Source organism: Antedon mediterranea, chromosome 3 (genome assembly GCF_964355755.1).
Source record: "Antedon mediterranea chromosome 3, ecAntMedi1.1, whole genome shotgun sequence".
NCBI classification, from domain to species: domain Eukaryota; kingdom Metazoa; phylum Echinodermata; class Crinoidea; order Comatulida; family Antedonidae; genus Antedon; species Antedon mediterranea.
The window spans coordinates 12856533-12870685 of NC_092672.1; the positions used below are offsets into that span (position 1 = coordinate 12856533).

General features: G+C 33.5%; 3 protein-coding genes across 6 annotated transcripts in view; all 3 read left to right on the forward strand.

Annotated features, from left to right (window-relative positions):
* The first annotated feature begins 298 nt into the window (after positions 1-298).
* On the forward strand, positions 299-5137 carry LOC140044906 (uncharacterized). The gene is made up of 8 exons (XM_072089606.1): positions 299-319; positions 2552-2660; positions 2807-2901; positions 3047-3172; positions 3498-3703; positions 3955-4114; positions 4333-4439; positions 4695-5137. Exons 3-8 carry the CDS (start codon positions 2865-2867, stop codon positions 4755-4757), a joined length of 699 nt encoding a protein of 232 aa, XP_071945707.1. The 5' UTR covers positions 299-319; positions 2552-2660; positions 2807-2864; the 3' UTR covers positions 4758-5137.
* Positions 5138-6148: 1011 nt separating this feature from the next.
* The window catches only part of LOC140044904 (uncharacterized), a 28077-nt gene continuing 20072 nt past the window's right edge, over positions 6149-14153 (forward strand). For 2 of the 4 annotated variants that reach the window (XM_072089600.1, XM_072089602.1), the window contains exons 1-6: positions 6150-6561; positions 8347-8391; positions 11322-11571; positions 11936-12897; positions 13284-13344; positions 13912-14071. In XM_072089600.1, the coding sequence (XP_071945701.1) occupies positions 8389-8391; positions 11322-11571; positions 11936-12897; positions 13284-13344; positions 13912-14071 (1436 nt within the window). In that variant the 5' untranslated portion in view covers positions 6150-6561; positions 8347-8388. Of the gene's footprint in view, positions 6562-8346; positions 8392-10738; positions 11572-11935; positions 12898-13283; positions 13345-13911; positions 14072-14153 lie in introns of those variants that run through there. The other 2 variants (XM_072089603.1, XM_072089604.1) reach the window with 2 other exon arrangements.
* LOC140043266 (uncharacterized) lies at positions 6819-10781 on the forward strand. Its single transcript, XM_072087769.1, has one exon. The coding sequence runs from the start codon at positions 8430-8432 to the stop codon at positions 10779-10781; it is 2352 nt and encodes a 783-aa protein (XP_071943870.1). The 5' UTR covers positions 6819-8429.

Sequence of the window (14153 nt, forward strand, 5' to 3'; positions counted from 1 at the left end):
ATACTGTACATATTGTATATGACACATAATAGGTATGTTATGCTATAAGTGTATATGCATCATGTCATAGGATGGCGTACATCAACTTTTTACGATGGTATTTTAACGTACGTGCATGTTTAAAAAATGTTAATCTCATTAAAATGATAAAAATGATCACCTATAATTCGTCAAAGTGACGAATTAAATTCTAGTTAATTAAATTAAAACTGTCTTATTTTAAATTTTACAACATACATGGCCTTATTTTTATTTGTTTTTTTTTTATAATTTTTTTAGAATCATCACCAAAGCCCACCAATAAAGAAACATTCCAAAAGTAAGATTTAGCCTTTATTTATGATTTATGTGTGTATGTATGCATTATTCAATTGTTGCTGTATTACTTATAATTTGATCTTGCAGAAAGTGTTAATGAGGTTTAATAGTTTAGAAAATGATCTACTGGAAATAAAAAACCTTTTAAAAGCAAATACTGTAAAAGAGAACCAAGAGAATCTCAGTTTGAACCTAAAGAATGGCCTATGTCAAGTATGGCACAATTTGAAAGTTTTTAAGTCAAATTAAAAGATGACAATCTCAAGGACAGTGTGGTATGTCTCGTTTATTACTCTTTAGTTGGTCAAGATTGAAGACCTTTCTTGATCAGTATTGGTGTGTTGGGACTAATTACAACTGAATGGTTGAATTCTGTTCTTTAATCCAATTTATTGTTGCATGTATAAAGAGTGATATCGCCCTCTATCCGGGGCAGAGGCAACATGGTGGATATATTGTAGAGCACATGTGTTGATATCTGAATACAGAGGCAACATGGTGGATATATTGTAGAGCACATGTGTTGATATCTGAATAAAGAATGTTGTTAATAATCATTGTCATATGAAGTCTTCAATCATAAAAACAATACATAAAACATGGTGACAGAAATATCCAAGGGCGTTTGTTACCGATACTGGCTTACAGACTGTCAAACGTTTGATCACGTCAGGCTGGCCAGAACATCGTTGTTTGGTTTCACCAGAGGCACAGCCATATTTCAATTATAAACATGAACTCTCCATATTGGACAATGTAATATTCAAAGGAGACCATCTTGGAGTTGAAAGTACACTTCGGCGCGCAAGGGAGACTATAAAATTAAATGTTATGAAATTTAATATTTCTATATAACAATATTTTATTTGTTATTATTGTGAGATGGAATAATGATGTGCATTGGAATAAAATGTAAGTACATATTTTATATAACATATAGTAATGTAACATTAGTAATATAACATAATGCAATTGTCGGATCTAGGTGATAGTTCTGGACGCATGCAATCCTCGCTTTTGACAGCTAAAATATATATATATATTTGGTACCTATTTTTGAGAGACTATGAATGTTACATGTTAGCGCTGCCCCATTAAAAAAATCCTGGATCCGCTCCTGAATTGTAGACATAATATGTTTCATTTGTTTTATTTTTACTAAAATATTTTTTAATTTTTATTATTCACAATGCGTAATCATGTGTGAGGGAATCATGGTGTACATTTCAAATAATTACAAAAAAAAATGTTATGAAAATTAAATTATGAATCATGATGTACATTTTGCTATGAATAAATTAAAATGAATTTGTATTTTACACACATAATATTTATTGAGTTTGGTACTTATATTCTCAATAGGTAGATGAAGAGGATATTGACAGCGATTCATCCCGCAGTAGGTCCCCAATTTTAAACAAACTTGGTGCTAGAGGAGGACGTGTTGCCAGAGGGGGACGTATTGCAAGAGGCGTATACAATGCAAGAGGTAGAGGTGATGGCAGATTAGGACGCGTTGCCAGAAGGGGGACGCGATGCTAGAGGTGGACGTGGTGGCAGAGGAGGACATGTTGCAAGAGGGACAGGATGCCAGAGATGGACGAGGTGGCAGAGGAGGGCATGTTGCAAGAGGGGTACGTAATGTTAGAGATGGACGTGGTGCCATAGGTGGACGTGGCGGAAGAGGAGGACACGATGCAGGAGTGGGACATGTTGGAAGAGGGGAACGTGGTAGACAAAGAGGACGCGGTGGGCGAGGAGGACGCGGTGGGCGAGGAGGACGCGGTGGGCGAGGAGGACGTGGTGGGCGAGGAGGACGTGGTGGGCGAGGAGTACGTGGTGGGCGAGGAGGACGTGGTGCCATGGATAGACAAGATGTGATTGGGAATCAACATCAAGATGGTGATTGGGAAGCTAACAACTGGCAACCATTATATATCCCGTTCACTTCTGTACCAGGGTAAACGGATTCTGTAAACATAGAAAGTGATGAGCCAATCAAATTTTTTGAACTTTTCTTGACAGATGAATTTGTCCTGAAACTAGTAGATCAGACCAATCTGTACGCTGATCAAGGCATGGAAACCAGTTACTGTCCAAGATATACCGAGATACAGTGTCATATGCCTTGTAAGGTCAAATGTCAAATTTAACCACTTTCCCCATCCCCTGATGTCTGGAGGATATGTGATATGAATCTGCAAAAAAACCTTTGTTAATATTTTTTTCACAGAAAAATCAAGATATTCCCTAACTAAAGTGGAAAGCAATTCAGATGATGAAGAAATTGGAAAACGCATGACAACTGCGCCTAAACGCTTCATAGAAACAGAGAGTGAGGGGTGAGTATCAGTCATAATAACATCTTTCTCAAGTTTTGGTTTGGTTTGTGCAAAGTCAGTGTGAATGTCTAAATGGATATTTCAAAGTGTATGAACTTGTTTCAAATATATATTTTATAACATCTATGTGTGTTTGTTATTTTCAGATGATTTTTCAAACGATGGAGTCCAGGTTGTTCGAAAAAACAGGCCAAGAGGACTCTAATGAGCACGCCCGTTCTTCCAAGGCCACCAGAGTTTTGTAAGTTCTATTCGACGTCTATGAATGAAAACATTTATGGTAATCTCTTATCCCTATGCTTACAATATAGGACATTTTATTCTTTTTAAAATGAAGACAACCAACCTACCAACTATTATTTAAAATATTATGTTTAATTTTGTAGCTTTTAGGAGACAACACAGAGAAGCACATACGAGTACAGAAGTGTCTTCACCTCCAACTTCTCCTCATTCAAGGACATCACAGTCCTACAAATCGATTTTCTCTAGGAATGAAAACACTGATGACAGTAAGTGTATTTTAATATCTGTGTGTTTAATATTTTCAACGTGCGAGTTTTTGGAGCTGATGGACAGAAAGAGCACCAGACGGAGGGGAGTAGCATGGTAGTATATCTACTAAAATCACCAGCGCATTTGGCTTTTCTGCATTATCCGCATATAAATGTGAAACTATTAAAACGATTATTACAGTATTAATAATACCTAACCATACTATAAATTATGCTTGTCACAAAGGAAATCAATGCAAATAGAATTTAAAAATTAAACCAACGTGTAAACTTCTAACAAAATACATTATACTGTACATTCTGTTTTGTTTTATTTTTTTAGGTTTTAAAATCAATGTCTTGATGAAACTGGACACTATAATAAAAAATCAGAATGAACAGCTTCAAATAATAAAGAATCAAGCAATTCAAAAAGGTGCATTAGAAGATGCAGAAATTGAAGATGTTGTGCCTCAACCACTAGAAAGCAAAGAAGAATTGTACTCACTTGATGAAAAATTGAAAGATGCGGCATTTAGGAAGAACATGGTAAATCTTAAAAATTCTATTTGTACCGTATGTTATAGTGTAAATTTATTTCCTACAGTGATCCCATTATATACTCATATTGAGGTTATAGAAATACAAGGTCGCGAACAAGCAGGAATACGGTTTAAAACAAATGTATTGTAACAGAGTTTTTACAATTACTATAAACATTCAAACTATCTAGATTAAAATCATTATATAACCGTGTTTTCTATTTAAAGTAATGTAATGTTTTTATTTTTTCTCTTTAGATCAAGTATTTTAGCATAATTGGGGGGTCAACTGTCAAAGACACAGTTAGAATTCTGCTAAGAAAAATAGGTTCCAATAAGTTAGGGTCCGAATTTAGTATGTACGGACGAAAAGGGAAGGACAGTTTTAAAAAAAGACATATGTGCCGAGTAATTATAAGTAAGTACCATTGTTTAGGTATAATTAAACCTATATCTGTCAAGAATGAAGCGAGGTCGGCTCCTAGCGCAGTCGTCTCTCTTATTACTGTCCAGTTCACAACCAGAATGACCCCACCTGAAACAAGTCTAAGGGAGGGCCATGGCCGAATACTACCTACTAAAACTGCAGATTATTTTAATAACATTTATTTTAATTACTTTTACAAATTAATATAGGAACCTGTCTTGTCGTCCATCAGAAAGCTAAAGAGAAACAAATCGAGAAGGAAATCGGAACTATTTTAAAATATGCTCCACATCGACCAGGTGGATCAAAGTGGAAGGTAAAAATGGTAAACAATGAATTTAAAAATGTATCTTTTCCCTTTAATATTTATCTAAATCTAAAATCAGCAAAAAGAGCCAAATTAATTTTGCATGGGGCGTCCACAACCATTTTTGTATATGACGTCATTGTCATGAAAACGCGATTAAATCGTAGTATTAACAATTTTGTCGTTTTACCGTGATTATGACATTACTTGATTTGCAAAAATATTTTTGTGTCATTTTTAAGATAATTTTTATTAACTCAACAGGATGTTACTACAGACACAAGTACATCACCCACTCATGATGACGAAGAAGAGGAAGCATTTTAATGAATTTATGTACTTTTAGATATTATATTTTTATAAGAATCTCTTAAATTTTACTTTGTACGTTCTTTGCAGAATTTTTAAGCCGTTGGCTGCCTTCTGTTTGTACTATTTATGTGTTTTTTTTATGAATAAATACCTGAATATAAGATGAGCAAATCATGTAGGGTTAGAGAGGATTACAATAATTATAGACACAGCCGTATTCATAAAAGAAAGTTTGAACCTTTTCAGAACCTATTTATGAATGAAATAGTCTACACTGTTAAAAATAACTGTAAATTCACAGTTAGAATTTACGGTATTTACTGTTATTCCACAGTTTGTAAGTAAAAATATGGTGAATGACCGTCAAAATAAGTTTTACTGTATAATGTCCGTTATTTAACGAGAAATTGGACAATGATCTGTGATTTAACATACAAATCTGTCAATTTACAGTAATTCTGTAAATTAACATGTGAAAATAAACATCTTTTTCTGTTTATTTACAGTTACTACTTATATTACGGTAATATCTGTATATTTATGTATTAATATTATACTAACTGTCAATTTACAGTAATTGTACAACTTACTGTAAATTAACATGTTAAAATAAACATCTTTTTTCTGTTTATTTACAGTTACTACTTATAATACGGTAATACCTGTATATTTATGTATTAATATTATACTAACTGTCAATTTACAGTAATTTTACAACTTACTGTAAATTAACATGTTAAAATAAACGTATTTTTCTGTTTATTTACATTCTACTTATTTATACGGTAATACCTGTATATTTAAGTCTTAATATTATAACTAACTGTCAATTTACAGTAATTGTACAACTTACTGCAAATTAACATGTTAAAATAAACATATTTTTCTGTTTATTTACATTCTACTTATTTATACGGTAGTACCTGTATATTTAAGTCTTAATATTATAACTAACTGTCAATTTACAGTAATTTTACAACTTACTGTAAATTAACATGTTAAAATAAACGTCTTTTTCTGTTTATTTACAGTCTACTTATTTATACGGTAATACCTGTATATTTAAGTCTTAATATTATAACTAACTGTCAATTTACAGTAACTGTACAACTTACTGTAAATTAACATGTTAAAATAAACGTATTTTTCTGTTTATTTACATTCTACTTATTTACACGGTAATAACTGTATATGTAAGTCTTAATATTATAACTAACTGTCAATTTACAGTAATTGTACAACTTACTGTAAATTAACATGTTAAAATAAACGCATTTTTCTGATTATTTACAGTCTACTTATTTACACGGTAATACCTGTATATTTAAGTCTTAATATTATAACTAACTGTCAATTTACAGTAATTGTACAACTTACTGTAAATTAACATGTTAAAATAAACGTATTTTTCTGTTTATTTACATTCTACTTATTTACACGGTCCTGTATTTAAGTTGTTATATCAGTCTTGCGTAGTAATAGAATTAAAAACAAAGTTCGGTCTTAAATTGCCTAAACAATCGTCTTGGTCGATCAGGGAAGATTAATTGTTATATAATTTTATAGACATTCCTACCTACCACATTTACATAATGCTTCGAGATAATATTATTATTATTATGGTATTGCCTTGCTTTTTTAATTGTGGCTACTCGGCTGGCGTAATAATATTTATCACGATGAAAGAGTAAACTTTCCACCACGAGGAGAGAGCATACGTACCTCGACGCGCTCTCGCCAGCTATCCCCCTTTCTCTCTCTCTCTCTCCGCGCGCAACCAGCTTACCACGAGGTTTCACAATTCAGGGAAGTTTGTGTGGTAAGTAGACTAATAATACATAATATAGGCACAATTTATTATTGTTGAAATACTGCAGTTGCATTATAAAATATATTTATATTATAAACTAGGCCAGGGCCTATACATTGACTTCCTAGCCTACTAGTTTAGCTAGGCTAACTAGAACTAACTAAGGCCTAACCTTGCTTTAATAGCTACAGTAGCCTTGGCATATGCCTAGAGTAGTAGTAGTAGTATTATAGTTATTGTAGACTACTACCTAGCCTATGCTAGGCCCCTAGTAGTAGTAGAGTAGCCCTATGCCTAAGCTAGTACTATTAGGCTATTAATACCTAACCTAATACTTGGTAGGAGCCTACCAGTACCATATGCATGCTTATGCCTAGAGGAGGCCTTCTATTTATATATACCTTTTGTACTGTATAAAACTAAAAGTATAAGTTTATCAAATTTGTTATAATAAATAATAATAATACATTAATAAATAAATAGGCCTAGGCCTATATTTTTAATAATTTATTGGGAAATTGTAAATAATTACCAAAATAAAATTGTATGTTGACCATGTGTTGACTAACATTTAGGATTTATTAAAACATAGGCCCCCTTTCTGTATTATTGTAATAATCATTGAGTGTCACAAAAAAAATAATAAATACCTACATGGAAAGGGGAGCCCAAATAAAATAGCCCTCTATTGTACTGATAATATTTCGTTTTTTAAGTAAATAATGAAATACCATTATTTACTATATACAATTTTTTTCCTACAAAAATATGTACAAATAATCATATTTCGATCTTCAGCTAAGTGTATTATTTTTTGTATGCCTAATAATGAAATACCCATAGTATATAGTAAACATATAAAGCCACTTGATTGGCTGAAAACCAAAACCATGCTGTCTTTCTAGTCCATGTACTGGATACCCCCCTCCCACCCATTGGCATATCTCTTTTTTTTAAATGAAGTAAGGGGTGTAAACAAACATAAATACATTTTGGGCTATTTTTGCCATTTAAATAAAATGTATAACCTTAATACTTTAGTTCTATTGGCCTTGATCTTGCCTGGACCTCTCTTAAATTATAGTTTTGGAGACACTTTTCATGGCAAAATCGTAATTGTTTTTTTATTCTCATGATCCAATAATAATAATAATAATAATAATTTGATTGGTCAATATTTTAATAAAATACATACATATTCATGAGTAGGTGTCCGAAAACTGGTACTGTCTGGAAACTTATTTATTGTTAATTTTTAAGACAATCTTAGTAATTTAACTTTATTATTGTATTGTTATGTTATGTTATATTATATCAATGTTTTACTGGACCCTGTGTGGGAGAACAGTAGTTAACTATTGAACAGGCTCCCCAGTATAAAGAATAAGGAAAAAAATGTGACTGTCTGATCACCAGGTAGGAGACCTAGCCTAGGAGTAGGGGCCACCTTTTATAGCTAGCCTACCTAGGATATTTTGGTTATTTAGCCTGCCCTTCTACTTCTATACCTAGCCAATTTTGTAGGCTACCATTTACCTACCTAGGTCTAGGCAAGCCTAGTAATAGGGCTAGATTTTACTTGTTTATTGTAGGTTAGGCCTAGTAGTACTGCCAACTCTCACGCAAGAGGGTCAATTTTTTTAGGTCTCACGCCTAGACTATAACTGCATTTAATAATAATTATAATTGTTTTACTCATTGTTAAACCAATAAAGCATGGACAATTTTGTTGTTATCTATAGTATTTTATTAGTACAGTACAAAATATAATTGTTATAAAATTTGTTCTTTTAGGGCTGTGGTGTGACATTTGCAGTACAGTATTATATTTGTCCAATGGTAATTTACCCACTGCATCCTCCTTTACTGTTAGCAAAATGTTTAGGCCAATTTGTCCTACTTGTACCATTCAATTATCATCAATCAAAGAATATGTAAAGCATTCCAGAACTCATATTCACCATAGAAATGCAAGATTTCCTTGTTGTTTTCCAAGGTGTATCAGAACGTTTTACACCTACAAAGGGTTGACATCTCATATTTCAAGAGACCACAGTGATATTCACTGTCAGTCACAAGTAGACTATAGAAATATTGGTGTTTATGTTTATTGTATGTTTGATTTTTGTCGGTCCAAGTGTTCAGATGTTAAGGACTTAATTTCACATTTGAAGACTCACATAGCAAGTGGGTTGAAAGTGGATTGTCCATTTGATCAATGCACAGGAAATTTTGGAAAAAAGTCTTCATTTTCCTCCCACATATCACGTTGTCACATGAATTATAGTGTTTATGATATAATGGCAAAATGTGTTTCCGATGGTACAACTTCAGCCCAGAGAAATGAACATGACAGTAGTGATGATGGACTTGTTCCTTTTGCTGACACAGACATTGATTATGCTGATTCTGAAAGTCACTCTATTGATGCAACAGAATACACACAATATATTGCATTGTTCTTAATGAAATTGCAGGGAAAGTACTTGATTCCTGAAACAACTATTCAGGTGATAGTTAATGAGTTGAATTTTTTACAGCAATGTTCTCTTGATCATATGAAGAAATGTATTAGAGCTACACTTACTAGGATTGGTACTGATATTGGTGTATCTGATGAAGTATCCAACAATCTGTTTGATGATATAGTAAAAGGTGTGTCAGACCTGAGTTGTTCTTTGATGCCTTCAGAAGCTACTCAGGTACAATCCCCAGAATGTGGTGTTCTTCGATCGAAATATATGAGACAGAAATACTACCAAAAAGAGTTTAGTTATGTAGATCCAGTGGAAATTGTGCTAGGAGAAGAGGAAGGTTTTAAATACAAATGCCACTATGTCCCCATACTTAAAACCCTAAAAATGTTGTATGATGATAAGTCAGTCCAACAGCATATTGTACCCATTGGAGGAGACAGAAGAGGTTTTGTTGATGTTCAAGATGGAAAAGTGTTCAAAGATAATATTTTTTTCACAGAAAATCCAACTGCACTGCAAATAATCATTTTTCAAGATGCATTTGAAGTGGTTAATCCACTGGCCTCTGCTAGAACCAAGCACAAAGTACTTGGTATGTACTTGACTCTTGGCAACATTGACCCACGATGTAGATCCCAAATTGATCCAATGCAATTAGTACTACTTTGCAAGGAAAAGTATATAAATAAGTTTGGAGACGATAAGGTTTTTGCTAGACTAATTGCAGACCTAAAAGTGCTAGAAAAAAATGGAGTTACACTAGCAAATGGTAATGTTGTCAAAGGTGCTATTGCTGCCATAGTTGGTGATAACTTAGGCTCACATTTTATAGGAGGATTTTGTGAAAGCTTTAACACAGAATATTACTGTCGTTACTGCAATAAAACAAAGACCCAAATCAGAGAAGGTTTTGCAAATAAGGAACAATGGCAATATCGAACCCCTGACTCATATACCAGGGCACTTAATATGTTGGAACAGGAAAATGTCCAGTCATATGAAGGAATAAAAAGAGACTCTGTCTTCAACACACTATCATACTTCCATGTGGCTAACCCTAGCTTACCTCCTTGTTTAGGTCATGACATTTTCGAAGGGGTAGTTGACTATGACATGGCTTTGTACATAAATTATTTCATTGGGAAAAAATGGTTCACATATCAACTGCTAAATGAAAAACTAAAAAGATTCAAGTTTGTTGGTAGTGATACTGCAAATATACCAGCTGCTGCAATCTCTAAGAAGAAAGATAAACTAGGAGGACAAGCTGTTCAGAATTGGTGTTATTTACGTTTTTTCCCCCTATTTGTGTTTGGCTTAATTGATGATACAGAAGACCTTGTTTGGCAGTTGGTTCTTAAATTGAAAGAGATTGTTGAACTTGTTGTTTCTCCCAATATCGATGCCTCACAAGTAGCCTATTTACGTGTCCTGATTGAAGAATACATCGATGACAGAAGGGAGTTATTCCCATCAAAACCTCTACGACCGAAACATCACTACCTGAGCCATTACCATTGGCACATATTGATGTTTGGGCCCCTCATCAGATTGTGGGGCTTGAGGTTTGAGAGTAAGCACTCCTATTTTAAAAGATGTGCTCGCTATGCTCAGAATTTTATCAACATCACATCAACATTTGCTGAACGGCACCAATTGTTGCAAGCTTACTGTTTTCATGGACAGCTTTATCCTGATGATGTTATGCCACAAATATTCAGAAGGCTGTACAACATCTTGACACTAACATAACGCAATGGGTGGTAACCGATAAAGTATGTGTGTTTGGCACCAAGTACAAGAAAGGTCTGCTCATTATTGTGAAAACAAACGCCACTGACTGGACATTTGGAAATATACTTCTTGCTTTGGTGTCTAACAAAGAGTCGGTACATTTTGTTGTTAGACTATGCAAATCAACTATACTGCGTGAATATGGCGTTTATGAAATTTCAAGTATGGACATTAGTTCCAGTGTTGTATGTGTTAAGTACAGTGATCTTCTGGATTATTATCCACTTTCCTCTTACAAAATAGGAGGTTCATACTTTGTCACTTTGAAAAATAAACCAATGGATCCATGCTACAGTACTGCTTAGAAATCCTTTACCACCAACATGCGTTTGTAAAACAAATTATCCTAGAAAATGAAATATTTTATTTTGTAATGTAAATGTTCGTTTAAGTTACTTAATATTGATTTGTAAAATTCGGCTACCTATACTACTATCCCCAAAAAATAAACAAACTGTGCCACAGATTAGGCATGTCTATTGTATTTTTGCAAAATAGATTGACATGATGGAAAGTGATGATTCTGATGATTATACTGTGATTTTGGGAAATTTGGAGACGACCGTGAAGAAGGTTCTACCTAATATAAAAGAGAGGAAACTGCATCAAATTTTAAAAAGATTAAAGGAGCTTGGTGCCGAAACCCCTGATGACTTACACATTGTACAAGATGATGACTTATTGGGGACATGCTCAACAATTGAAATCCGAAAGCTCACTACATCATGGAAGAAGGGTGATAGCACAGGTAAAAGAGCAAGTAAAACTTACTTCTATCATAATTTTGTTTTAATGTGCACCGATATGATGTTTGACAAGCAGAATTATAATGTAATGGGGAACTGACCGACAAAGCTTTTATAATAATATATTAATTTGCATACACTTGTTGTAATTCAAATTTTAAAAAGGACCGGGAACATATATTTTCCTAAAGTGTCAATATAATAATTGTTATGGTCGACTGACATTTTAATAGGTCGGTCAAACTGCAAACCAGCTACTTATTTTGTTAGTAGGGCTTAAGAAGGCTTGGTATTAGTGCTACAGAACATTGAACAATTACCTTTGAAAGAGTTGTTCTTAATGGGTTTTTTCCATTTTCATTACAGAAACACAATGCCAGTCTCCAGAGCAACCAAAGAAAATGTCTAGAGTTTCATCATGGGTATCATCGCTATCGTCTCCAAATTCCTCGTTGTCATCTAATAGAAGTCTGGAAATCTGTGAAACTAAATATGACATTCCCTGGCACAAGTTTTCACCAAAATTGATGGAAGCTTTAGAAAACAAAGTACGGCCACAACCAACCTTGCGACGAGAAATGATAAGAATTATTGTAGATAATTTAAACCAGCCAGATGTTCCGTTGCCGAGAAAGAAAACTTTGAGTTTTATTGCAGAAAAGATAGTTGCCAAATACCCAGATTCCTTTATTGACAGAATAAATGGAACTGTGGTTGGTTCAGGACACGAAAGTCTCCTAACTCAACTGGTATGCAAGGTTGATAATATTAAAAGACCATGTGAACTGAAACGGAAAAGAACTGCATTAACGGACACGACACCCAAAACTACTGATACTTACGGATGTATAAACTTTATGCCACTTGATTACCCAGAAGGCCAAACAGACAAAACACAAAATGAAATCAAAACAAATATGCAAGATACATATAAGACCAGCAGTGCAGCACAATCAAATGATATTCAAAAAAGTATGCATTTGACTTTTGTCTCTCAAAGGCATTCCATTAACAAGAAAGACTTTGTCCTTGCTGATTTCCTGACCGACTGGCCATATATCACTAAAGAAATAAATATGTCGCAGCACTTCGAGCAGCTTACTGGAGTAAACATTACAAACATGCTTACGGATGCTTTCAGCACTAAGGTACCAAAGTTACTGAGATATATGAAGTCGCTAGATGTTGAGAATATACAAGATGTAATGAAGAAGATAGAAGAAGCAGTGACCAGAAAAGAAGATAACACTCCCCAGGTTTTGGGAACAATACAAGTTATTTCAAGCTACTTCAATGAACCATTTAATAGTTCTGTCATGTGTACAGAGGTGAGTATACAGTATTTCTAAGAGGTTTTAAAAGCATTTCAGAAATGTCTTCCAAAACTAAAAAGAAAGTGATCCAGATGAATGTATTCACTAATTTTCAGAAAGAGTTGAAAATTCCTTCCAGTGTTTTATAAGGAATTTGTTTTAATTATCTTTTCTTAAATTGAGTGAATATTGACACAATGTATTCGATTGGCACCCTTTTGGTAATACAGTATTCCCATAAAACTGAACTCAATGTTTGCAATTTAACACATGTGTTGATCGTAAAATTGCATGCTATTTTCAGCCTACTGTGTATCATTTGACTACAAAAGATGACTAAAACAATATGAAATCTAATTATTATGTTAATTAAAAATTGTTCCAATGTTTTATTCTAACAGACGTCTACAAGTTCAACCAGTTCACTGCAATTACCAGACACTCCATGTATTGTTGCTCATGGTAAGTATTTAGTATTAATTTTATTTCTATCAACCCCTTTCGGGATAGAGAGCAGCATTAAGCTCAGTCGCGCAAATTGACGGAAGTCACTGTGTGTGCACTAAACTGTGGAGGTTACCTTATGTCCGGGGTTGTTTTGGCTGGAGGGTACCATCTTTTGAGAGACGACTTTTTAAAAATTCATTACCTTTTTTAAGATAGGTTTTCTTCAGCATATTTGTTAAGTTTTCTGCTATATTTTATGGCAAAACACCTCTCTTAAAGTTACACATTATAATGGAAAGGCATTTTGATGGCAAAAAGACTTAACTACTGAGATACGTCAATATGCATGTATTTCATAAAATCAATGTCTTTTTGTATGTGAATGTCATATAATTTACTTTATTTTAGGATGAAATTTAAACAAAATATTAAATAATAATGATATACATTTTCAAATAGTCATAAACATAGGCCTATAGATAAAGAGTATTACAAAAAAGGTCATTTTTCTAAAAATGTCAATTTCTGTTGTTTTTAAATGATAATTCATTCATGGCAACTTTAAAATTATTTGTAATATAGGCAGCCCACTTGAAGCCGAACAGTTTGAGATTACCATTGGGCAGAAGGTGGTAACAGAGGTCAAGAACCCCATCTCAGCTGTATGTTGTTGGTTTATGTCATATTATTGTTTCAATTTTGAATATGGAGAGAATGCTGGGGTAATGGAGTTTATTCAAAGGTAAGATTGTTTCACAAGATGATTCCACATTTATTACATTAACTTCTAAAAGTTGTGTACACTTTTTAGCATTATTTATGTA